We start from the raw sequence: 26,884 nt of genomic DNA, 5'->3' as shown, positions 1-26,884 counted from the left end.
TCTTGTCATCTGCAGAGGAGAAGATATGTGACCATTTGACTTTGTGTGCTTATGAGTGTGTGTGTGTGTGTGTGTGCGTGTCTCTAACCCATAGCCTCTCTGCGGCAGACACTCCAGGATGTCATAACAGAGGCTGAGCTGGTCGTCTCTCTCGCAGCTGTAGATGCACTCCAAAGCAACTTCCATCAGCTGGTCTGGGTCCCCGATGATCTTCTGCTGACACTAAAGATGACATAAGAATCAGTGTGTGAGTTTGCTTCAATGCGCAACTACTACTACTACATACACACACTGAAGTACTGCATCAGTTTGGGTATTTTTGTCCTTTAGTGCTTGATTCATGCTTCCTAATAGCCAAGAGGCCTGTCCTTGGCTGTGCCCTCATGCTGTCATAAATATAACATCTAGCGTGCAGGGCCATGGCATTGGCCGTGACATCTCACACACACACACACACTGAGACTAATGAGTGTGTGTGATTTCATTTTCCTTTGGGTCCATTTGTGATTACCCAAGTGTGACACCCACAACCCTTGTGTATTTGTGTGTGTGGTGGGATACTTGCGTTAGGTTTTGAGTGCTGGAAAATGATGAGGGGCAGGGTGAGGTCAAGCTGGGCCAGGCTGACCAGGTACTCAGCGAGCAGAGACTTGGCAGCAGACTCCCTCTGTCCTTCACAGCGGTGTAGGAATGGCACCATCCACTGGAAAGCATCTTTCACATAACGCTCTGTGCTGGACTGGTATCAGAAATAAATAGAAACAAAGGTGTTTACTCTCAAATATAATTAAGGCAGCTCACAGAAATCGATGTAAACAGGTATACTGCACATCTAATGGTCACTTGAGCCAGCTGTTTCACAGGCCAAATATCAGATCACCACATTTACTGATAAACACTTATTCCCAGGGAGTTCTAAAGTACTGGCAAATAACAACTAAAACCCTAGCAAATACTGATTTTATCTTTTTTTGTTGCTGAACTGCAGCCCAGTGATAAAAGTAGTTAACTTGGAAATTGCTTTGCTCCAGCTCATTTTTCACCATTGGGATATACTAGAGATCAGCATTTCAAGTGAAATTTGAAGTCAACTAGTAGGGCCAATCAATTAGTTGTGATGTCTCCAAATGGAAACTGTAAAATGTGCATGATTTTGTTTTATTTTAAACACCACCACGTCTCTGCATCACCACTTCGACTAATCGATTAGTGGTGCACATCCGTAGAATATATCATTTTCAAGCACTGTTATGTGACACATCCCATCCTAAAGTGCAAAGGACCATTAGATTGATTAATCAGACTCACTGAAAGTGCAGCGACACTTGAACAAACATGGCCGTCATAAATAAATTGAAACTCCTCCCTCAGAAGTTTAACTTAAAAAGAGCTTTATTTTAGAAATGATGAAACATGTGCTTTAAATTTTATGAAACCAGCTGAAAATGAAAAGAGGATGCTTTCTGTGACAGAATAAGGATGCTGTATGCATCTCAAAGTACACAGTGTAATATCTGAAGAAGCTCAAGTTCTTGCAAAATGGCCCAAAAGAACTAGTAGGAAAAAGCTGTGATACTATCCAAAGAGGATATCACTAAGTGTTGAAGTGTGCCCACACCTTTGCTTTGGGTTATTTACCTTTTTTGTCATTTTGAGAATGTAAATGATCTTCTATGGATGTGGGGTGTCTTAAAGGATGATTTAGGCTTCCGTCTCTTCATGTAATTCATCACTGACTCAATGATGTTGACATCAAGGCCACTGTCAGCTAAAGTATTCCAGGTTATTCATCATAACTCTACTACATATTCATGGTCCTTATCATGAATATATTTAGGACTAATTAGAGGTCTCCATGGTAGTATTATGTGATTAAGAATACCTTAAACACCTAATCTTTATTAGTGTGTATGTGTGCAGCTCATAGATATTTACTTTGCTTTCTTTTTAAATGCTTTTTTTTAACACCGCAGAGCACTTCAATTTGCATTTTCATGAAATTGTGCCATGCATTTAAACCTGAACTTCAGCTGTAATTGCTGTAGTATCTTTGTAAGAATGTGGTTTGCATAGATGCGTGTCAAGTTCATGCAGGGCCTTGCATCGATCTTGTGACAGCCCTGACTCATGGTGTTCGGATGAGGGAATGTTGACAGAAAAAATAAATAAATAAAATATAATATTTGGTTGCCAAGTGCAAACTTGCACACCCACACACACAAACATTTTTACTTTGTTATTCTGTGTCTCTGAAAAAGAAAGACATCAGACACAAGAAGGGGGGGGTTTAATCTTGTGAGTTTGGTAAACATCCACAGACACACACACACAGAGAGAGAGAGAAAGAGCACCCAAAAGGAGTTTCAGTCAAACAGCATGCATTAGTGCAGTCAACAATGTTTGCTGGCTGCCTGCCTGTATGGCAGATCCTACTGGCAGCAGTCCTCATAGGCTAAAGCTGGCAGCTATTAGCTACAATTTAGAGGACAGCTCATACCCTGCACTCCAAGGGGACTTGTAACTGTTGTACCTGCAGTGAAATAGCTTTAATGGCTCTCTCGCTAGAGATTGACAGCAAGTTTGAAGAAATTTTTTTGCCTCTATTTTATGATTTCACACTGTGCAACTTTTAGTTTTGATTTGTTGCCTACTGAAGCTGCAATCAGCACACATTATATTCACTTTAAGCATTTTAGGACAATAAATTTAGTTTAAACAGGAGCTAAATTTGTACGGACACCAACTCAACAAAAAAAAAGACACTAAGCATTTTAGTCCAAACAAATTAAAAACTCCACAACTATTTAATTAAAGATAACGACACACATTTAATAAAATTTCTACTGCACAAAGGAAGACTTTCAGTAATAAGTAAGTCCATTTTAACACCAATCAAGAGATCATTTATTCATCTCATGGCATAAAAAATGTACATTTTAGGCCAACATTTGATTTCCCAGTATATTATGGAAAAAAAGACCCAAAGTGAAACTGTCACTTACATTTTTCATAAGCAGGCGGAGTTTGTCAATATCACTGAGCTTCTGTAGATCTTTTAATGTCAGACTTAATTCACATGACGTTTCATACACAAGTGTTTCCATCGTGACCAAGTCATCACACAAGAGCTCCAGGCCTGGAATCTCCCGCTCCTTCCCCAAACGCACCAGTGACAGGGCGCAGTCCACCTGATAGAGATAGAGACAGAGAGAAATGGAAATGAGGGCGATGAAAGAAGCATAGCAATATGCAAAATGGAGAATCTGCTTTACTGCATCACAGGGAAAAAAAAAATTAAAAAGACTAAGAAAACCAGATCGTTAGAAAATGTATATATTTGATACCAACATCTAACCATCACGAAGTTATATTATGTGACCAGCATTGTATAAAAGTAAACTACTATAAAACTGGTTGGTTTTCAGGCAGGCAATGAAATTAATTTAGTTAAATTAAACATTACATAATCCTTTATAATCATGTTTAGGTTTGCAAGGGTAAAATGATTTGACACAACTCAACTCTCAATGACCCAATTATCTAACAGCTATTTGTTAAGCGAAGGCAGTTAACCAGTGTCAAGATAAACAAGAGAAGCAGGATACGCTCAAGTCATATTTACCAACCCATAAATTACATGCTAATCCGAGACAAGAAGTGGTCCGATTTCGCTTCATATTCAATGTGAAGAGGCAAGAGACATATAACCTTTCTCTTCTAAAATTGCTTTTCCATAATGTAAAATTATTATCTTACTTCTTATACTGAAGGTAGGCAAAGCAAAACACACACAAATGTTACCACTAACATACAATTTGTCAATATTTCATGGCACTGAGAGTCGATTATTTTACAAGGCCAGCAAACAAAAACTTCATCTGCAGTCAGTTCCCATCCACTCAGGAGGAGAAAACAATTCACCTCCCTCCAATGACTTTGTATTACACAAAAATAACTCCATTTAACGTTTGTCTGCTAGCAGAGGAAACAAGAACAGCTATGAGATTTTCTTTTTTTTTAACATGTGCAGCAAGTGTAATATTTTTTTATTAATGTTAAAGCTACAACATGTAACAATAAAGCAGGCGTGTCCAGCTCTGGTCCTCGAGGGCCGGCTTTGGACACCACTGCAATAGAGGGAAAAAATCATGTTACTAAAATGACTATGTAACTACTAGTGTTTAATATTTTTGGGAAAATTAACTGTTAATTTAACTGTTATTTTAAAAGGAGTTATTTTCATGAACACTAAACAGCACATGAACTGAAATCATTAAAGACCTAAAAACATAAAGAGGAGAAGAAAATTTGGACTAAACAAAAGTATAAAATGGTGTATATGGGTGTGGCTTTCCACTGGTAAAGATCACGGATCAAGAACAAAGGAGGTGACATCACAGTTTCTTATTTTTCCACAATGGTTAATTTAACTTAGTGAAGGAGGCTAAATGTTGCTAGACTGTGGATAGATAACCACAGAAAATGCTGTAGTATACATTCTAGGCCTGTAAGCTGCACTTAAATGCTCCCAGAGAAATACAATAAAATTTACATTGCATTTGTTTACATTGCCTAAATTCGTGCAATGTAAACAACAAGAAAAATGTAGACAATTGAGAGATTTTGTCAGGACAAACAATGAGAAAAAGAATGAGGAAAATTTTGCTGTAAAAGCCATAGAAGCTCAGGAGCTTGTGCAACATGAACTCAACACTTTAATCCACCATTTTTGGAGCTGTTGGTAGGGTTTGCAAATAAGGGTTAAGGGAGAAGTGGGGCTACAGCCGCATAAGTTCACGAAAGATGAGTAGAGTTTATGAACACAGATACAAAATAGTGACATTTTCAGACTTATTCACTATGGGATCCAGTTAGAAAACTTTGAGTTTTCAGGGCTCCCAAAATGATGCTTCCATGTTAATGAAACATCCAAAAGATTAGAAAAAAAACTTAACACATAGTAAAAATTACCTTTCTAACAAGTAATTTGGCACATCAGCTTTTTATGAGGGTTTACCCTTTTTGGTGTATGGTATGGTATAACCATTTAAAGGCACACTTCTATCCTTTGGCAGATTTTTACACTTTTGCGCCCTTAATGAAGAATTCTACAACTGCCTCGCATCCTGTCTCTTCTCTGAGCTCGCTACAACCAGTAAAAGTCAGTCTGATGTTCACTCTCATGTTATCTTTGTTCTTTTGCTTACTCTCGTTCTTTTCCTCGTTTTATCCTTCCTTCCTTCCTTTTTTGCCTTTGTGCTGAATCAGCCATTATGCATGTTTGTTTTTATCCAGTCGAAGACATGTGACACAGTGCCATAAAGCAAAATGTAGCTGAGATGCGATGCCCCGGGCTAAAAAATAAAGTGTTGTGAAGTGCAGTTTCTCAGCCTCAGGACGATGCAGGGCAACAGCGGATCCAGGAATGTGCATAAAGAATGTCAGTGTGCCATCAAAATGAGTCAGAAGAACAAAATTTTAAGGACAGAAACATATGAAGCGTTGCTTTAAAAACTTTTGTTGATCAGCCATTACATGTAAGAATTGTTCCAATAATCCAGTAGTTACTGAATTAGAAGACAGTACTTTGGAGTGTTGTCATACTGGACATAATGTTTATATATTGTCTTGTATCCCTCTACCTTTTTAAAGATCAGTTACATGTGTCAAGCACACTTGGGCAGCAGGAAAATGAAGAGGGTGTTGGCAGAAATTTGCCAAGTCAATACAATAAAAGAATAATAAGACATTGCTGAGATTACTGACCTGGGAGATAGGAGAAAAAAAAAACTCAATATCCCAACCAATCCCAGACAAAAAATTACCCATCAGTCTTTACTAATATCCAATCACTGGTCCTTCTACAAAAAAAAAACAGAGAAGATTTGGGCTTCCTGCTGCTGTGATCAATAAAATTCCTTCCAGAAGAGCAACCAATCAATATGCGACCACCTATCCGGTGGCAGTACGCCCAGCCAATCGATGCTCAGCCACCTGTGGATGTTGGCCAATCAATAGCAGATGCCACTGCGCCGCCTGGGTGATGATTTCTTTCCTTCCACCTTTTACTCTTTGCTTCTGCATCTGTCTTATACACATGCACAGAAACATACTGCAACCTTGTCATCTTCCACTTATCCTAACACATTTCTAACTGAATAAATAATTGTGTGCATTCACTTGATGAATATACACTGTTAGAAACACCCATGCACGATCAAAAAGAAAATCCAAATCACCTTGACTCTTAGCCGGAGCAATTAGATACAACAAAAGGCAGAAGTCTATTGATTTAACTGTGAGTAGAGATCCTCTCCATGCTCTCTGTCCCTCCCTCCCTCCTCCTCCCTGCTCTCCAGAGATAGATTCCCTAGCTAGCTACAAACAATTCAGATGTTAAAATCTCACACTTTTTAATTATGAACTCATCCCCCGCCACCTCCTCTCATCATTGACTGTGGTATCCTCTGCCTCTTTCACTCCGTCTCTGTGTCGGCTGCCTCTCATCACCCCAGCAGATTTCACAGTCTTCACTGTAATTTTCCAACTCAATTGGAGTCTCCTTTGTCTCTCATCCCTGTCCAATCTCAAGCCCTCTCTTTCAGACATCATTTTCACAAATTCTCTTCATATCTGTTCAATTTTCATCCTCCTCTTTCTTCTCACCTCCTAACAGACCTCTGTAACACTCACTGAAGTTGTCCTCAATTTGAACTCCAAGCTTGACCCTCTAGCTTTCCTGTTCGCCTGTCTCCCCTCTGTCCCCAATCTCTGCTTATCAAATGACACCCTCTCATTTTGTGCTATTTTGTTGCCAGCACAAAAAATACTCTTCTTTAATATCCTTTATTTTGTACCCTCTCACCCCAAATAACTGGTGATTTTCTTTCACATAGATAGCTCTTTCCATGATATGACTTTCTGTTTTTATCTCAACATCTGTCAGTGTTGGTCTCTCCTCTTTGCTCTCCTGTGTGCTTTTTCAAGCATCTGCCTCCGAGTCATGTCAATCTTCTCTTTCAGCATGTCCCTTTCAGCAACTCTTTGACTGGTTTAGTACACTTCAGCTTCCTCTGATATGGCGCCTTTTAATCAAGCCCCATTTTACTACATTAAAATATTCTCAAGTATAAGCAGGAGCCAGATGAGGGATGGGAGAAGGGGAAATAAAATCACAGAAAATGGCAGCAGTGCTTCTTTTTTTTTGCAATGTCTCTGTCACTTTTCCTTTCTCACTGTGCTATGTGTGAGAAAATGTGTGTGAAAAAGCACAAGACACCAGAGTTAAGGACAGTCTCGAGAGGCTCCCAGAGTAAAAATGTGAGAGTAAAAGGAGATGAGATCTAATTAAAAAAGGAGCAAGGGAGAGAATGAAAGAGAAAGCTGGTGTGATTCCTTAAGATTAGCAAAGACTACATTTTTTCAACCACTCTCAGTCTCTCAGTCACTCTTTCCCTCTCTCGAGTGGATGATGAAAGGCACGATTCTCTAGTTGTCTTCAAAAGTGAGCAATGGACCCCCCCCCCCAAATCTCTATTCCTCCACCCACATTGAGTCGTGTGAAAGGGATAAAATGGATAAATGAAGGTGAACAATATAACTGAACCCTTGTTAGTCCTTTCGCAAAGACAGAAAGTGCTGTGACAACCTTGATCCATCACTGCGAAGGAGGTAAAGAGTGGACAGGGCTGTTGTTTGGGTATTGTGTGTGGAGGCAGTGGGCACCTCCACTGTTTATATCCCATTACTCCACTAAACAAGTCCTATCAAGTCTTATTTTTCAGTCACAGCATCAGAACGCAGATGACAGAAGCTTTGGTTTCTGTTCATTAAAAGTCCATATGGCAAATATGATAATAACTCTCACAGACAGGATCAAAGTGACCTTGACTGATGGGGGTTGGCAACATCTCTTCTGCATTCTGACTCTCTGCTAATCATGTTTTTCTGCCACCAATTATCTAAAAGTAGCTTGAAACAGCAGTTATCATTCCAACAGCCAGATGTCTATTAATTCTTTTCTGCTACTGACCTGCTGTAAGTCACAATCAAGGGGAGGAAACAAGGAAAGAGAACTTAACAGGGTAGGTAGGTAGGTAATATGCTTCATCTCAACGGTGAAATTTCTCCTCCGATTGGAATTTTTTTTTTTTTATAATTTACAAGGGACAAACACAGTGATGTACTAAAGCCTAGAGCCAACCCTAATTTATTTTTCATGTTGCAAGAAAAAAAGGAAATAAGCACATCAATTTATTAAACTATTTACAAATGGAAATGGAAATACATTATATGAGGCAAAAACAGAGACATTCAACAAGCTTGAAATCAAGATGATCACTTTTTTCCTTAACACAGCCCGAATCCTAAACAAGCATTACTATCATTTCTGTAAGCAGTCTTCAGGAGTATGTCTAGGCTACTTGAAGGCAATTTCAAAGCTATTCTCTTCCCATCAACATAATCCCACACTGCTTCAATAATGTTGAGGTCGAAGCTCTGGGACGGATTCATCCCTCCTGTTTCCCTTCATAAAGAACAGCTTCTTGACAGCCATCCTTCCATTGAGACCATTTCTGATTAAACTTGAGTGAACAGGAGATGGATCAACTGAAGGACCAGATGCATCCCTCAGGTCCTTTGTCAGGTCTCTGCTGGATCTTAAGGAAATCACTTTCACTGTCACTTCTGCTTTTGTCCTCCACTTGTCCAGGTTCCTCAAGTTTCTTAAAAACACACTACAAACCATGATGAGCTACGCCAAGTTTTCAGCAAATAGCTTTTTGGGATTCACCTTGTTGATGCAAATGTAATGCCTGCCAAACTGTGTTACCTGGGGTATTTTTCATAGCTGCAACTAAAGAAATTGAAACAAATTAGGTCTCTGCAACAGACTGGCAGTAACAAAATGCATAAAGATACTATTCAAAATTGATTTTTTACTAAGCTGCATATTATTTGAAGACACAGCAGTTTCATCTCTTCATTTAGTTTTTTTTTTTTTTTTTTTTGTGAATGACTCAGAGGTCAATATGAAAGAGCTTGAAAGAAATCATTTTCAAAACTGTCAGGTACAAGGATTGGACTGCAAATAAATGAGAAGCAGCCAACGTCTAAAGAAAATGAATGCCCTTCAGAATGCCTGGAGAGCTATTGCTGAAGATGCCTTTGGCTCTTTGGAAGAACAATATAAAGATATGTGAGAGCAACAAGAATTCCCATACTTGTACGTAAGTGGCAGTTGTTCAAGACTAAAATGTTTCATGAAAACAAGTTGTCGCCATGGTAGCAGGCTGTTTGAACAAAACCTCTTTGGTTTCTAGCCACAAATGGAGATGCACAAATAAAGATGGGAGGTATACTGGATGACAGTGTCCAGCAAAATCAGGAGAGCTGCTGATCCCACCACCTGCATAAACACTGGAAGACTAACAAGAAGACGCAGGCTACTGTGGGCTATAGCCACTAAAAAAAGAAAAGAAAAAGCTCTGGATACACCCGGTAACAGCGCTACCATCAGCCCCACACCAGCTTTTTTAACACACACATACATAGATACAAAAAAACGTGCAAAAACAGCCCCGTTTCTAAGCTTCCTGCCAATGATGGATCAGAAATGAGACATGACATTGTTCACCCAACTGACTGACAGGCTTGGTGATGTTCACTGACACTCAGTAAATGTCACTGCAACAATAACAAAAAACATTTTTATTTTAGTTTAACTAACTTTGTATAGACTGTAACACTCTTAACATGACAAATACATCTAATATTTCACCCAGTCTAATAGAATATGAACTATGTTAACAGATACAAGCACAAAACTAACATATTTATAAAGATTAACTTAGACTCTATAATTAGAACCTGTGTCCCCTCTCCAATTACCACAAAGAAGGCATCCAAATGGCTAGCAACGTTCCTAGTCAGAAGAAAAAAGTGCGTACAGCTTTTCTAATAAAGACCTTTGAGTCAGTCTATGAAAGAATGCATTTATAGAAATACAAGTTTTGTTCATATTTAAACACACCAGATCAGTCACTGCAGGAATGAGACTGAAGATTGCTACACAGTGAAGTTAGGTTTGTAGGTAAATTCAGTAGTTCCAACGTTTTTCAACTATCCATCAAGCACTTTGAGGAAGGCTTGTCCCCTAAGTGCTTATACCTGTCTAGAGCAGGAGTCGATATCCTGGGCTCTGCTCTGGTACCAGTCAGTGAGCAGCTCGATGGAGGGTGTGGCTGTGCGAAATCTCAACAGCTCCGGAGCCTCCTCATACAGGAAACCATCTTCATCAAACAAGTTCTGGTCCAGCACCACTCTAGAAAAGTCATGGATGACAAATGTTATATGTGCATTTTATTCATTATACTAATATAAGGAATCAGTAGTAGCAGCAAGAGTTGATAGGCCAGAAAATTTATCTAGTGGTCTTCCATATTTTCCTAAAAATATAAAACAATGTTTTCTATCTTGCCAAAATGAATAACTTATGTAGCCAAAGTCATGTTTAAGTGTCGTTTGTGTGTTTCACAAAAATCTTAACATGCAGATATAGCAATGAGAATTCATTTGTAATTAAGGACTTATTCTTCTATTAGTAAGGCTTAGTGATTGATGAAGTTGATCCTAAATTTCTACTCCGCTGTCTCTGAAAATATTCAAAAAGAAACACACCCTTTGTCCACCTACAGTGCCCTGCTCTTTAAGGGAACAATTTTAGATTTCACTGAAAATAAAGGTGACAAATTCATGGACTGCTGAGTGAGGCAAGCTTAAAGAAAGGAGGGTGTAGATGTCAAGCGTAAGTATTTAGAGAAGTCTATGATTTGTTTTAATGGATTTTGGTAACACAAATATTGAGTTTAACCTTTACCACAGAAGGTGTAAAACAAGGGGAGGAGAGAACTGAGAAGGGAAGCAGAACTGCAAAACCACACAAGGGGAAAAAAATATCTAAAAGTTTGCTGTAGCTCCAATATTATTTAAATGTATTTTAATTTCTGGCTAGAATACCACAGTATCCATCTGATATTATGACTATTCATAAAAATTATAATAAAAAAAAAAAAGAAGTTGTGTAAATAAAATTGTAAATGAAGCCGTCCACCCAACAGTAGCAGGCAAATGGCATGAATTGGCAGTTCAACAAGATTTTATGTTAGTTTGTTATGACTCTGTTTATCATTTGGATAATAGGATGTCATGTTTTGTTTTACACAATGATGCCAACGAGCATCTGTCCTACATGGAGCAGGAATTTTAACTATTCTGCACAGCTAGAGGCTTTGCTGCGATTCAGGAATAATGAATTTATGATGATATATTAAGTCAATTTTGTCTAACTGCTGGATTTAATAATCCTTTATGTATAGTGCTAAAAATTCATTCAAGGTTGATGTGAACTAATTACCTGCACTCCTCTGCCTCGCACCAGTCCATCTCTCTGTGCCTCTGCTCATCCCAAGGAATCAGCACCAGCTCACCTCTGTCATCCAGACTGCAGAAGAAAAAAAGAAAGGCATAAAGAAGTGGCAGATTTAAAGGGAAAGTATACACATGTGGAAAATATCAGAAGACATATGACGTATCTGAACAAAGGTCAATGACTTGCCAGAAATCAAAAAATGAACCGCACCACGCTACACCTACTTGCCCACCTATAATGGCACCTGATAAATCACCAAAGGCATTTACAGTCTGAAACTAAATATGGCAATAAACTACAGAAAAACTCAAGAGCTAGCAACATATGGGAAATGGAAACAGCCCAGTGTAATAGGGAAAGAATGAGGAGGAAGCAAAACACAAAATCACAACAATAAACAAGTCAAAGAACTTGTGAAAAGAGTCTGAGTTCATGCCTTGGTTGTAAATAGCAAGGAATGTTCTATACACTACGCTGGTACTGAGTTTTACTTCTTCCTGGTCTCCTTGAGTGTGACAGTTCTGAGGAAGATTAATGGGGAACAGACGAGAAAAGCAACAAACATGAAAAATGGCTCTGTAATCTTGTGTGCGTTTGCTGGAAAGTCTAAGACACAAACATTAAAACAAAAATACATGAATGCATGAACATGATAGCAAACAAACGTTATGTTTTTGAAGAAGAAGAAAAAGAAGAAGAAGTAGTAGTGCATTTTTTTTTCCATGTAATACATTCATTTGTGGACAGAAAATATGTAGCATGGCTGTAAAACTCAGAGATAGTGTGGGCTACAAATCATCTACATCTTTGGTGCAGTTACAAGCTGAGAGCACACGTGCTGCTGCAGCTTTTTTTTTTCTTCTTCTTTTTTTTTTTATAAGCACAGCCACAAATTCTGTCCAATCACAAAATGTACAAAAAGCGAGTAAACTCTGGGATGTATGTCAGCTTGCAAAAATGGGGAGACTTTTCCTAACACTGGAAAAACAGAGATTGATAAGATCTAGATAAAGATCAAACCCTTTCCCTCTGTTTCTTTTTTTTTTTTTTTTAACTTTCTTCTCCTTGCTCTCTGGTCCTCATTCCTCAATAAAGACAGGAGAGTTAGAGAGTGTGGAGTAAATATTGGTGAGGGCGCTCAGATGTCGATAGGGGGAATAAATTATTCTTCACCCGCATCCTTGATCCACTTCAGACCACAGAGGCAGGGAAGCAAAAATGAAAGGGAGATCCAAAGCAAACCAGGAGCTAGCGTTTATTTTTCGTTTCCACTGGGCCAACCCTTTTTGAACTACAGGCAAAGTTTTCAACTAAATGCAACCACTCTCTGTGCTTCATCAAGTCTAGAGGTCCCCATGCAGAACTGATCAATATAACAGAAGAAAACCGCATGCCCCCCTCTATTCCAGTGAAGCAAGACTTTAGTATACAGTGTAAGCTACAAACAGATGGTGTGAGCGAGCTCCGTCTGCTGCAGTGTGAGAGGAAGTGCTGTTGGAGCAGCAGTTGGCGCTCACAAGCTGGGGAAATAGGAAACTGCCCCACAGCGGCAGTGCCATGATGGATGCTCACTGCAGAGCCACAATCGCCTGACCTCCATACAAACTCAGACATGGCTAATAAAAGGGGCTGCAGAGAAGTGTGTGTATGTGTGTGTATAGGAGGAAACAATGAGAAATATTATTCCCATACAGTCCAGGTCGTGACTCTAGCTGACTCTGCCCTTTTAAGCATGATTTTTTTGGGAAAACCTACATGTAGTATTTGACTACATTTGATGTTTCTGGGAGAGAAAAGAGAGATTTTAGCAGAAATTGAGGATGTGAAACATAAAGAGTAAATGTGAGCAAAAGTAGAGAAGTGGCTGCACACATTAGTACACCCGGTCTGTCACCTCTATTAGTGAAATATAAATGGTGAAAAATGATTCATCCAACTCATCCAAAAACGCTGTCTTCTTCTCACATGTCCTCCCCAGACCCCCCCATCCCCCATTTAGGGTTTGAATGTAAATATGTAACTGGCAATTAGGTCCCTCTCCTCTGTGTGCAGTGTCAGAAACCTCAAGTCGGTGCTCTTTGAGAGCAGCAGAAATATTCCTGCTGTGTGAAGAAGATGCAAGAGAGACCTTTGGGCACGAGCTCCTGCAAAGGTGTTATTCCACTTTTAGGGCAATTTTCATTTTAAATGTATAATAATGTGAGACTGCTGCATTCCAGACGCGCAAGTGTGTCCTCCCTGTTTTCAAATATGTATTTTTGCAACACTTTCTCTAAGGAGAACTATGTGAATCCAGCTCATTTCAATCTGAACCACTGATCATGTCAATGTCACTTAAATATATTAGAGAGGTACATTCAGGTCAGCTGTACGTAATATTGATTACATTTCCTAATCTTTCCCCATCAGTGTTGTATTAAGTTTGCCCACTCTGGATCAGACTCATTGTATGTTGCCGGCCCAGCTTGATAATTAATATGAAAAATGTAAGCATGAAGCTGACCTTGTTTCCACTTGATAATAGCCTATGTCACTGAATAATTTATAACTTTCACTTACATGGTTTCAGACTTTAGTGTTCAGCTTAAAGGTGTAATTTACAACTATCACACTGTGTGTGATGCTCAAGCAGAAGCGGCTCAAACCGAAAACAGCCAAAAAAGTGAAACCTAAAGTGCAGCATTTCTGCAACCTTAATAAGTCCCTCCATTTCAGATAAAACAAACCAATTTTAGGTCTAACCTTATCCCACTCTTTGTGGGAGTCTTTTTAATTGAAGAACGTGATTTATTCATTGGAGGAAAAGCTAAAACACCCCTCAATCCAACTTGAGACTTGTGCGTGCAAGCAAACACATTCAGCTGTGTTGACTATATAACATGAAAAGGAAATATTAGTCACATAGATTGGCTGCAAACTCTTGTTAAGATCATAATTATACTGCTATTTCTTCACATAGAGCTGTTTGTTGTGGTAAGAAGAATAAATATATTGTATATTATGTCCTTAAAAAAGGCAATGACTTTTTTATTAACCCTGCCTCATTAGACCTCAGGATCACAGACAAAGCTGGTGAAAATTCTTTAAGGTGATTAAAAAGCAAATAACAGAAAAACGAAGGGTACAACAAAGTTTTTTGGGTACAGCTGGTATTAGGCAATTCTGTTCTTTGGACTTATACTCATTTCATCTGCTCTAGTTAGAATTATTTCCTTCTGTAATGTACTTTGTAACATTTTGAGTTGTAAATAATGGTGAAATTGGCAGAAAATATACTATCAACAATCAGGATTTACTAACAAGGCAGACAGAAAAGCAAGAACATTATTGTTTTTGCAGCTGGTTTAATTTTTCCATTTTAATTATTTGGATCTTTTTGCTTATGGGTATTTTGTGTCCCTCACCAGGCTTCAGGCAGTAAGATGGTGTACTCATGAGGAGATGTGGTTTCTGGGAAGTTGTAGAGGAGAGCCAGCCGATGCTGTAGGAGCTCTGCTCCATGATAGGTGAAGAGAATATCCAGAGCCTGCACATTACTGTCCTGCAGGTAAGCAAAGCATGTGACAAAAATATTGCTTTAAAAAAGTAGTGCATGAGGAAGTGCTAGAACGATAAGAATATTCTGTATATTACTGACATTAAATGGGAATGCATGGAGCCAAAATGAAGAGATCGTTAGTGACAGACTGGTGAGAGATTTCGAAAGGAAGTGGAAAGTTAATGTTACCCTGGCGTAGTTTCTTGCTGACAAGACAATATTTTGACTTCGGAACTTCTTGAAGAACTCGGCATCATATTTCTGCTCCGCAGCATGGGGTCCGCCAAGTATCTCCTGAAAAGTTTAAAGTGAGAGAGGAAAAGAAGAGAGACGAGATAATTTGAAAAAGATGGAATATGTCACAAAAAGAAATTTATGAAGCAGAGGGTTATCTTTCTAAAATAAATGTTAAGGGTTGAAATACAAACTAAAGATGCAAGAAAAAGAGCCAGAGGAAGATGAGCCTGCAAATGAATGCACTAAGACAAGAGTCAGCAGTGATGCTATTTAACTTTCAAGCTTACAGCTGTCTTGTCCTTTTAGTTAGAAAGATCTGAGGAAGCTGGGAGTGTGTGTGCATATGTCAGGAAGGAACATTTGTTGTTTTGGCCTTTGGCTAGAGGGATTTATCTGTGGGTATAAAATCTCTATACCATCTTTTCTTCCAGAGTTGGTGTGTGCGTGCATCCGCATCCAAGAGTGTGAGGATGTGTGTGCCTGATGGATAGTCTTTGAATGGGTCGTATGCAGACAGAGCCAGCCCAAGTCGGGATGATAAAAACCCTAATATCATATTCATAGACAGCCAGAGAAAATGGATTGGGGCAAAAGGATTCTGACGAGTGCTGCAGTTACCATGACAATGTCAGAGTAAAGAGAGAGACGTCATTCTGTCTGAGTTGAATATCTAGCAAGGCAAAATCTCATCTTTCCTCTCCTGCATGGAAGAAAGTAAGACCCTGTTCATCTGTGATTTACTGTGGATGAAAAGGGTGTGCATGTTAACATTATTCAATGTCAATATGAAATACAGTATTTTATGTGTTTAGTTGCAAGTGTTAAGTTCCGCTTCAAGCATGCATCTGTGCTGCGCTGAAGTGCTTAAATTTAAGGTTTATCAATTATGTGCTACAAGAATATTTCCTTACGTTAAAGCAGAAATGGCCAACCTCTCAGCTGGTCACCTGATCTTTAATTCTTCTATTTAAACCTTTAAAATGTCTTTCACAGAACTATCTTTAACCTTTCTTTATTTAAGAGAAAAATATCAGTTAAGGGCAGATGAGAAAAGCTATTAAGGCTTGGAAGACATTGGATATGAAAAGAGAAAGCATTAGTTTGCCTGTAAGAAAGCAAATAAGCAAGAAAAAAATGCTGAAAAAAGAAAGCTGTTTATGTTTTACATGCATCCCATGCATTAAATTTACAGGGGCATTAATAAAGCTTTAACTTTGTGTTATTGTTAATTGTAATTGATGAAGTTTCAAAGACATTTCCAAACACTTTGAGTCTGGAAACCAATCCATTCAGATCCCACCCAGTCTGCTTGCTACAAGCTGGACCAGTCAATGCAACAGTTTCCATAATGATGCTATATCATATCTACAAGAAAAGGTTGTGAATCTTTCCCTTTCACTAAGTCTTGCCAGCTTGGATGCAACAGTGTGCTGTTTAACTGTCCAAAACCTTTTGTTTGCATTCTAAAATTATTACTATGACACTGAATTAGATTGAAAATGACGGAGCAAACCATCACAGCAGTTCTTTCACACCTTCAAGGTTGCAAACGTTGAAGTACACTAATAATTTCCTCGTTAAGTACCAAACAACTTCAGTAAGACAAGACCTGTTTTAAGTTCATGTGCCGAGTAAATTAGCACGAAAAGCCGAGAGTGCTGGGAGTTTTTTTATCTGTAGTGGTTATTATTGTGGCTCCATTTTTTTAAACTTTACAAATCAGTATTTGGTTATCCAGTTAATCTGTTGGGATTTTGTACATGCACAAATTAAATTTTTACAGCATCTGAAGAGTTAAGGCCTCATGACCACTTGGTGATCTTAGATGGGCAGTGACCCCAGGTTGGAAACCACTACATTAATAGATTAAATGATAAGCAACATAGTTGTTTATTGCAGTCCTAATTAAATCTGCTCACTAATTTTAACATCTAGCAAAGTTGTAATCTAATTTAGAGACTTGGTCAAGGTTTTCCGAGGCATGAGTGATTGTTATTACCTCATATGTTGCCAGCCGGTCCAGGTAGGAAAGCAGTTTCAGTCGGCTCCGACACAGTTCTTTCTGCTCCAGAGTCAGCCTAAATATACAAACAGCACAAGCACTTCAGAGTGGTTAACAGACAACCTCCAATCCAAAGACAAGACATCATTTAAGTTAAATATAATCAAATCAAATGTCAAGCTTAGTCTGTCAGAAGCACAAACAGACAAATGAACTTTATTTTAAATGTAAACAGTCTATACAGGAAGCCCAAAGAGACCTGTTGGATTGGTGACTACAACACCACACAGTGGCTCTAAACCAAATCATTTTCTAAAAACTTCTTACGACCACAAAAGCCATTCAGTTTTCAATCTGATCCAATAACGACTGTAAATAAACTGGATGACCACAAACACCAAGGATTTACCAATAAACCACTCAGGATTTGCCCCTGAGAAAGAAACCACAAGGCAGAAAACTACTGCAGGTGGTCAAGTCTGCCCCTTCAAATTAAATGGAGCTTTTTCGTACCAAATGCTCCCACACCTTCAAAGTTTAATTCCCAAGCTGACTGGGTTAAGCAGTGTCCCAACATTTAAAAAAAAATGTTCTGGATCAACAGCAGCGTGACCACAGGGGGACTGACCTCTCCTCCACCGTTTTAATCCTTAATCCCCCAGTACGGAGGGTGCTATCAGGTATTATCACGGTTCCTCTACACACACTAACAAAGATTAACACTAGCTCAAAACACACTCTGGCACATCAAAGATTGGTGGCTTAGTGCTCACACTCGTGGTAATTACTTTGCTCCATTTCCTCAAAGCGATGTAAGGAAACTAGAGATGGAGCGGAGAAAAGGGCCGGAGAGAAAGAGGGATGAGATGGGGTGTTGTCCTCCTGTGATTTTGAACAGTTGCTTGTTCATAACTTCCAAGAATAAGAAAATTGAAAGAGAAAATCTGATCAGAGGACATCTTTCAGTAAGAATCAATTAAGCTGAGCCACGTTTTGGTATACGTTGGATGAATCAGTTTATACATAATTCTAAGTTAACCTGTTCAGATTTTCCTCATGTCCAACTCTCTGATTCTAAAACTGTATAGTGAAAAAAAGGCCATCATACCCATACAAAAAAAGCCTGAAACTAGGGCTGGGCGATTAATCGATAACATCGATAAATCGAATTTTCCATTTCTGGCCATTTATTTTCATGAAAATCAGGATTTTTTCCCATAGTTAGTTATTATTCTATTCTACAGTCATTTAGCAGACGCTTTTATCCAAAGCGACTTACATTTGAGAGTAAAAACAAGTTAGCAGCAGACTTAGCCCTCCCTCCACACCAGAACTGTGTTTGTCTGAGAGATTTTCAGTAAAGTGACCCTTCACTCATGCCTGGGATTTAGCTGTGCATGTAACTGCAGTGAGAAATGCTGCTCTCTATGAGATGCAGAAGTCGACTTTAGCCCACAAACTCTAGTTAAGAGACAACCTTCATCAGGTGAATTATTTCTGCAGTGGATCCTGTATGATAAGGATCCAGATAAAAAGAGATCATGGATGCAGTTGTGTTGCATATTTCTATGTAAGATATGAAGTCGTTTATATGGTGGAAAAGCTATGACATTATATGCTTTATTTTGGCTGGCATTCATTTATATAAATAATTAAATGTTTTTAATAAGTTTATTTATGTTTTGTAAAACAAAAGAAAATAAATCGATTAAAATCGGAAATCGGATTTCGTTACAAAAAAATCAGAGATTATTTTTAGGCCATATTGCCCAGCCCTACCTGAAACATCAATTTAAATGCCATTTATCTGGCTAATCCTATCCCAATGCTGATTTCCAATAAAATGCAGTATGAACAAGCACATGCTGCAGTTCACTGTTTCAAATAGAAAAAGGCAGACAGACCCTGAGGTTTAAGAAAAGCTATAACTTTGAAACTGCATATAATTTCCTGAATTGTCCATCAAAACAGCATCAAGGGGACTTTTGATGGACTGTTTTATCATAAGTTTGCTTAGAAAGAGACAGTCTAAATAAAACTGTGACTAATCTGACTTGAAGCTTGGGGTCAGGAGGATTAAAATGTAATGTGCACACCTTAAAGTGTCACACATGATCGCACATGCTGCTAAATGCAAAGAGACTGGAATTCAGTCACTTTAAGATGTGTGCGCATTTATGTTTTGAAACAGTTCAGCTAATGCCTTCACATGCCTCATGATACCACAGCAAAACAATTACACACACACTGAGAGAGACACACACACACATGTCCAGTGATGCAGCAAAAGAGGAAATTAGACTTCTGAGGTCTGAATCTGATCTGATAAGTAAACACCTTGCAGCAGACTGTGTTCTCTCATTGTCACACTCCTTTGCACTGACCTAGCCCTCTCTTTCTCTTGCATACACACAAAAACCAGACACACTCCCACTGCAATATTGCTCATCTTGTATGCATAAAGTCAGACCAGTGGTCATAAAGGGTCTTGTCTGAGTCTTATAAAACTTGTTTTGCAAACAGATTGATTAAAAATAATCAAAAGGATCTAAATATTCACTTGATGCTGAACCAACAAATGCGTGCATGACAGGGTGGAGTGGCTGATGAAGTATATAAAAAGCCATCATATGGAGTAACAGAACAACAGCTCTGTTACACCATACCATCACTTTAATGGTTTACTGGGCTTCATTAAAAAAGAAGCGCTTGTGTATGTCATAAACTAAACAAACGTCTTTTAGCATCTTACAGAGATAGAGATCGGGGCTCTATAAAATCCATGTCATTTTTTTTCCAGATTCCATTTTACTGTTTGCCAAATTCAATGTTTGGAAAACATGGAAGTTTTATTTCTCCAAAACTGTTTGAGACTACGAGGCCTTCCCTCTCAGCCATTGGAAATTTAAATGTCTGAATAAGAGATTTGTTCAAAAACCATCAGAAAAGGAGTGGTTCTACATCCCTGTTTATATACCAGATTACAGAACCGAAACAAGAGCAACAGAGAAATGCTGGATTTGTCCATCCTCTAAACCATCCTCAACATCAAAATCTAGACCCAGTGAAATCATTTAAACATTAACAGCGAGATTTCCTCCACAAATAAAAGCTTCTTTGCCTGTTTTTACATTTCCTGAAAAGCTAAATATTCTATTTTCCCCTTACTTGCTAGCTTTAGTTCTTTTTTCACCCAAAGTAGGAAACTTCCAAGTTGAAGATATGGTTTTCGACAAGCAGTCAGCGCATTTCCTGATCATTCATGGAATCTGAATCTTCTGAATGATACCAGTCAGCAGTCATCTGTAAGGACAGCTTTCAAAGCTCCATCGAAGTACTTATATTTTATTTCATTGTGAAATCATGTGATATAACAATAACTTGTGAGCTTGCAGTATGATAAAAGATGTACTCTGTGGGACGGTCAGTCGTTAAATACAGTCCTAATATACACACAGGAGCGTCACACCCACAAGAAAAACGCAAACACACGCCCTAACATACACAGAGCAGATGTGATCGATACCAAGCCATTTCTGTAATGGTGCTGTAGTTAAAAAGAAATTAGGAGAATTATCATCTGTCTCAAGCCTTCGCCGCAGCCCCCAGGGCAACATGGTTAGATCCATTAGAGGGGGCACACACGCACACACACACACAAACACGTTTTGGGGGCACGTGTCAGCTTCCTGGCAGACAACCTGACTCAAAAACAGATGAGAAAAAAAAAAAAAGTGAATTTACAGAAGTTAATTCACTGACAATTTAATGAAATTGTTTTTTTTTATGTTTGTAAATTATTGATTTTTATACCCTTGTTCTCGTCCTCTATCTTTTCTTTATCTACATTGGGCTTCAGGTCTGCAATAAAGCTTAGTTTTATTACACAACCACACAGGCAAAGGGACAAAATCTAAACAGCAAACTGAAGGGCAGCCATTGCAGAAGCTTTGCGCTTGCCCTCATTCAAATGCAGACTGGAGGCTCACTCATTACTATAAGTACCTGATGTGAGAAGAACAATAAAAACCGCACAATCCAGCAGCTCAAGACTGAAAAACCTGGAAATGTAATGCACGCAGTATGGATTTGCATTTTAAATGTGCATCCTTCATATTAGTGTATACACATTTCCTTGTGTTTACATTTGGTTACTTGAAAAGGTGTGTGTAATGTGTCTGAAATCACATTTAAAGTGCACTATGATACATGGGTATGTGGATTTGCATGCGCGTATGAGAGGTGATTAGTGATCACTAAAGGGTTTTTCATTAGTCTTTCCCTGGGCACTCCACAACAAAGGCATAAATTACCTCCAGCAGATTACCCACTAATCTCCACCACTGTTTTTTTCTGCCTTTCTCTTGCTCATCCTTATTAACATCCTTGGCTTTATGATCCCCTCTCTGGTGTGCCACCTAATCAAACTATCAGTGTTAAATTTGGCAGCCCTTCTCTCCTAATCCCTCCAGGTTTCCTTGTGTACACCTTTAACACTTTCACTGCCATCTCTCCTATTTGTTGCATCATTTGAAACCACAAATGATAATGACTTGATCTAATCGTTTTACACACCAGGCAAGTCTTCCAGCATGGCTTCTCACACTAGATGGTGTCAGGTTTCTCTTGGTGGGATTTTTCCCACCCACTCAACAAGTGCTTCTCCTTTGCCTTCCAAGTCAAGCAAATAATTACACAAACAGCCACCAACAGTTTAGTGAAAAGGGGTGGCAAACTGTAAAATAATTACATAAATACTGGCTCTAGTAAATCACTAAAAGAACCCCAATGGGTCACCTTGCCAAATGAGAAGCGATTCATCAGCTGATGGATGATGGGTTTACTTACTCTCTTACCTTTAACCAGTCAAACAGATCTACCCATACATATTTTACTTTGACACAAGGCTGCTGCAGTTTTTTTTCCACACACACACACACACACATATATATATATATCAAAATATAAAGAAGAAGTAAAAAAAAAAAAAAAGCAGGAAGGGCTGTGAAGACAGCAGTGCTGCTTGCTAACTCTGCGTTTTGGGAGGCTACCATGCCAAGTGCAACCGTAAAGTAATTGAATCAGACCTCACTAGAGTCTCAGAAGCTGCTGGTATTTCCTGAATAAACTGATTTATCTAACATGTCTGTAGCAAGTCCTTCTGCCACAAAATCTTACAGTTTTATTGGCTTACTTTGCCATGAGTCTGTGTGTGCGTGCAAGCATATATACCCCTCTCTCTCTCTCTCATATATATATATATATATATATATATATATATATATATATATATATATGTATAATAACCGTCACCTCACCCTCAAAAAATGAAATAGAAACAATGACTGCTAAAAACAGGAAAACTGCTCAATGATCCACTTTACAATTGCCATTTGGTAGATTTATTATGAGAAATTGTTGAAATTCTTGCATCCAACAGATTCAGCTCAAAAAGATCCATCTCATCCGCAGATATACACGGTAATTATATTTTTCACATTTTCTGCACTAATACAAAGATAACACTTGCCTTTCTGCCAACAGATCCTTCACAGTCTCGCACATTAAAACTTTAATTTGCCATACTTGACATCACACCATGTGCACAGCACAATGCCAGAGCTGCAATGACAAATAGTGCAGTCCTATCCAACATTTTCAGCTTCATCTGTTGTCTGACTGACTAACCCACAGTCTTTTGGCTGTGTACCTGCTAAAGTCAACCTTGGCCAGCAGCTCTCGTCTCTTCCTGTTTTCATTCTCCCTCTTCCTCTCCAGCTCCTCGTCATCTGACAGGATGTCTTCATAAGGAAGGTCATCAAGGTCCACGTCCCCTGGCATGATAAACCTGAGCAATGATAATGAAAACATCGAGCAAGCACAGATAATTAGATGAGACAGGAAGAATAGGCCTCTGGTCTAGAAGTTGCAAAGAAGTGAATGTTGGTGTGTTTGAATATGCACTACCTGCCACCATCTTCCCTGTTTCCTATGGCTATGAGGGCCTCAAGGTCGGTTCCCTTCAGGCCGTACTGCAGCAGCTCTTTGGCCGCGTCAACATTCTCAGGAACGCGTTCAACACACTCGTGCAACACCCATGAGCGCTTGCGGATCTTGCTCTGGGAAGTAGAAGAGTGTATTTAGAAATGAGAAAAAGATTTAGGAGGGGACAGCATGAAAATACACTGCAAATTGGCAAAAATGATGTGTGACATGGTTGAAGTTAGTGCTTCCTGTAGTATATTTTTGCAGCTTGTTCATACATTTTAACTCAATTCTGAACAGATGTCTCACAGACTGTGATAAACAACCAAACACTTGATATGAATCAACTTCTTACCAGATAATCTTGTATTGAGGCAATGCTGACCGTGCTCTTCCTCCACTGTCTCTGATAGACAAGGTCAGAATCCAGATTATATGCCTGGGCCAGAGACAGGGCTTCACCATATTCCTCATTATCAATCTGTGAGGTAAACAGACAAATATGCACACAAAAAAAATTAGGTGGACACGATCAATAAGTTTGCCTTTTCCCTTGCATTGTGAAACAAGACAACACTAAAAGAAATTAATAGAAGCAGAGATGAAAAGTCTGAACATCCAATTTGAAGGAGACACAGACAAGCATTTGTGAAATGAAAGGAAAAAAGGATGAGAAGCTTTTTCAAGAAAGGACAGCAAACTAATTAAGAAATGTTTTTTGGTTCTGTTGTCAAATTTACCAAAGGATGCAAAGAAAAGAGAAACACAAAACAACTCATTTTGTATTCCGTTAGGTAATTTATGTTTTTGTTTTTTAACTCAATCTTCATTCCAAGTTTACAGCACTAATTAACTTTCCATGCACCATGCGTCTAATTGAATACATAAAAGTACATTTAATTCATTCAACCCACATGGTATTTTAGCAAAATATCTACACAAAAAAATAAAGAAAAGATTACTATCCATAGCCCATAGTTTTGAATTAATTTAAGCTCAACCTTTGAGATCCTGAGTGTACATCAGGAATACTCAGTGACTTAATAGGAACTTTTTAGCCTGAGCAGCTATGTTTGATGTAGCCCAACCGGAATTCAGGTAACAATACATTTAGAACATTTAAAGATGGAAAATAAAAAGAGAAAAGCATGACAAGGAATCAGATGAAAGATACTGACCACTGAGAAATCACACAGAGCATCGAAGCAATCCTAATAAAACAGCAACCAGCCACATAAGCAGCTCTCCATCTACATAACAGATGCTTTAAACTGCATACCTGCACTCTTATTTATACATAAAATACATGCTGATTTTTTTAAAATCTGGTAATGTTTCTTTACCATATTCAAAATGATAGCTTGGCATCTTAGTGGCCAGAGTACCGTTTTACATAAGCAAAATAATAGGTATGCAATAATCGATGATGATTCTGAAACCCCTGACTTATGAAACTATATTTAGCAAGGACATTTAATTCACCTCTTTACTCCATAGCAGAACTTTAATGTCTACAACCCCAAACAGACCACATAATTGCCATTCTTTATTTCCAATCTATCATTGAATGAACAGCCCCTCACCATTAAAAAAAACTGTAAACTTTAGTTAAAAGCAGCCCGTATCTGCAACACTTCTTGACGTTAGCTACTAAAAACTAAAATCTGGCAACACCCGCGAGCACCTAACTCTAACCTTCCTCTGATTCTTGAAGATTCTTTGGGTTAGATTGAACCAAAAAGAGGTAGCAGTACCAAACAAACTACAGATGAAGGCAATGTTAAAAAAAAAGAAAAAAAAACATGCCAGTCAAGTATTTTTCTGTAAGCTTGGTGTAGAGAATAGAGATGCGCAATATAATCAAAACAATATAGGTTTCTGCTGATATTGGCTTCAAAATTAAATATCAGATATCGGCCATTCCACTGATATAATTACCAATAAAATAAGAGGCACTGGGAGAATATAATCTGTTAAGTAGAACAGGATGCGCGTATCTTACATGTTTTGTTTAGAAACAATAATTGTCATTTAATTTGACATGTTGTACATAATGCAAGTTGAAATATTTTTTCTTATTTTAGACAAGGAGTTAATATCATTATTCAGCTTCTTTTTTTTTTTTTTTTTTTTTTAAACATCTGCATTTGCCAACAGGCCAACATGAAAAAAAATAATGCAGAATAATACTATATTTTAATTTCACAACACAGGAAACAAAATAATCTCTGCCATTACGTTTTGGGGAGAAATATCGGTATTGTTTATCAGCCAAATATCAAACATCGGCCAAAAATACAATATCGTGCATCAGTAGTAGAGAAGTATGAGTTCAGTCTTAATCTGAGTTTTCAGGCCATGAACTGCATGCCCTATCTTGTGATAGCATGTTTCAACATTACTTAGTATCATTTAAGCACAAATTTATGCTTGCACGGTCATGCCAAATTTACTGATCGCAAAAATAAAATACTTTATGGAAAAGTGGGTTGGAATGGAGTTGAGAGGCTCATTCCAGCTCCTAAAACTGACTGCCATGAACAGAGCTATAAATTCACAGTTCATAAGAGTGCTGTGGTACACCATCCATATAGTACTATGACCAAACAAAGTGTGACATCTTGTAAAAAATGGAATAGTATGTCCCCTCTATGTAGTAAATCTAACCAACTCACTGTAAAAATGGCTATAACACGACAATTCCCCCATGCCATTAATATTAGTATTTCATCTTCATAGAGATTTATTTTTTCCTCATTGCTGTTGTCATCATTCATATGATATTGACCTGTCTTAAAAAGTTTCTGTCATATCACTGCCTCACAAAAAAAATAGCATGACACGTCATATTCTGCAAGTCCACTCAACTTGTGTCAGTACATATATGCAAGCACACTGGCCGACAGACACATCAAGTACCCTTTTCTGTCTGTGTGTAGGAGTACAAAGCAACACATTAACCAGACAGGGGTTCCTGGAGGCCAATAGGAACCACACATAGTAAAACCTCACGTAGGAGGACATAAAAAAAGAAATAAAAATAAAAAAAACTTCCTCCTCTCACTAGATTCAACTAATAACATGTTAGCAGCCTTGCAAGTGTGCTACTCGAGCAGCCAGGGTTCTGCCACCAAGTACATCATCAAAATCTTTAACAAATAAAGAGGCTGACTTAAGAAAATAACCTTAATCCACCTGTTCTGGTTTGTTCACAGTTCATTTAACTTCTAAATCTGATAGAGGTGAGCTCAGTAAATCTCTGTATGCAGTTACAGAAATGTTTAACTAAAAAAACAAAATCTGTTGAAAAGAAGACCAGATAAATGGATGCACACATACATTCAAATCCACATGCATACAATTAAGAAGGCCCTCCTCCCTCGACTTACATGAAGTACACATGATACGAAAAAAATAAAACAATTCCAGCAGCATCAGCAGCTGAGGAAGTGCCTCCAGTAGCAAGTGTTAGAAAGAGATAATAATGATGTATTACTTTGTAACTCTCCACTGTTAGGATTGATGGTGATGACTAATGGCATCTAATGACGGTGACAATGATGAAGAAGGCGGCGGATGATAGGTCATAAAAATGACTGATGAACGAGGCTCAAACTCGGAACCATAGAGAGCAAATACCACTCTCGCTGTGCTCTGTGATAGAGCTTGTTGTTGTCTTTGCTGCACTTTG

General features: G+C 38.4%; 1 protein-coding gene across 2 annotated transcripts in view; it reads right to left on the bottom strand.

Moving 5' to 3' along the window:
- Nucleotides 1-26,884, bottom strand: part of nbas (NBAS subunit of NRZ tethering complex) — a 156,310-nt gene that overhangs the window by 107,527 nt on the left and 21,899 nt on the right. For both annotated transcript variants that reach the window (XM_041975891.1, XM_041975893.1), the window contains exons 16-26: nt 23,549-23,674; nt 23,176-23,327; nt 22,919-23,056; nt 17,206-17,284; nt 15,159-15,263; nt 14,836-14,972; nt 11,417-11,503; nt 10,171-10,324; nt 3,003-3,188; nt 566-739; nt 89-222 (exon numbers count right to left, since the gene is read on the bottom strand). In XM_041975891.1, coding sequence (XP_041831825.1) covers nt 89-222; nt 566-739; nt 3,003-3,188; nt 10,171-10,324; nt 11,417-11,503; nt 14,836-14,972; nt 15,159-15,263; nt 17,206-17,284; nt 22,919-23,056; nt 23,176-23,327; nt 23,549-23,674 — 1,472 coding nt within the window. The remainder of the gene's footprint in view (nt 1-88; nt 223-565; nt 740-3,002; nt 3,189-10,170; nt 10,325-11,416; nt 11,504-14,835; nt 14,973-15,158; nt 15,264-17,205; nt 17,285-22,918; nt 23,057-23,175; nt 23,328-23,548; nt 23,675-26,884) is intronic.

This window comes from Melanotaenia boesemani, chromosome 22 (genome assembly GCF_017639745.1).
Source record: "Melanotaenia boesemani isolate fMelBoe1 chromosome 22, fMelBoe1.pri, whole genome shotgun sequence".
Lineage (NCBI taxonomy): Eukaryota > Metazoa > Chordata > Actinopteri > Atheriniformes > Melanotaeniidae > Melanotaenia > Melanotaenia boesemani.
The sequence above is the reverse complement of the archived record's forward strand: the minus strand, read 5'-3'. Positions and strand labels throughout refer to the sequence as shown.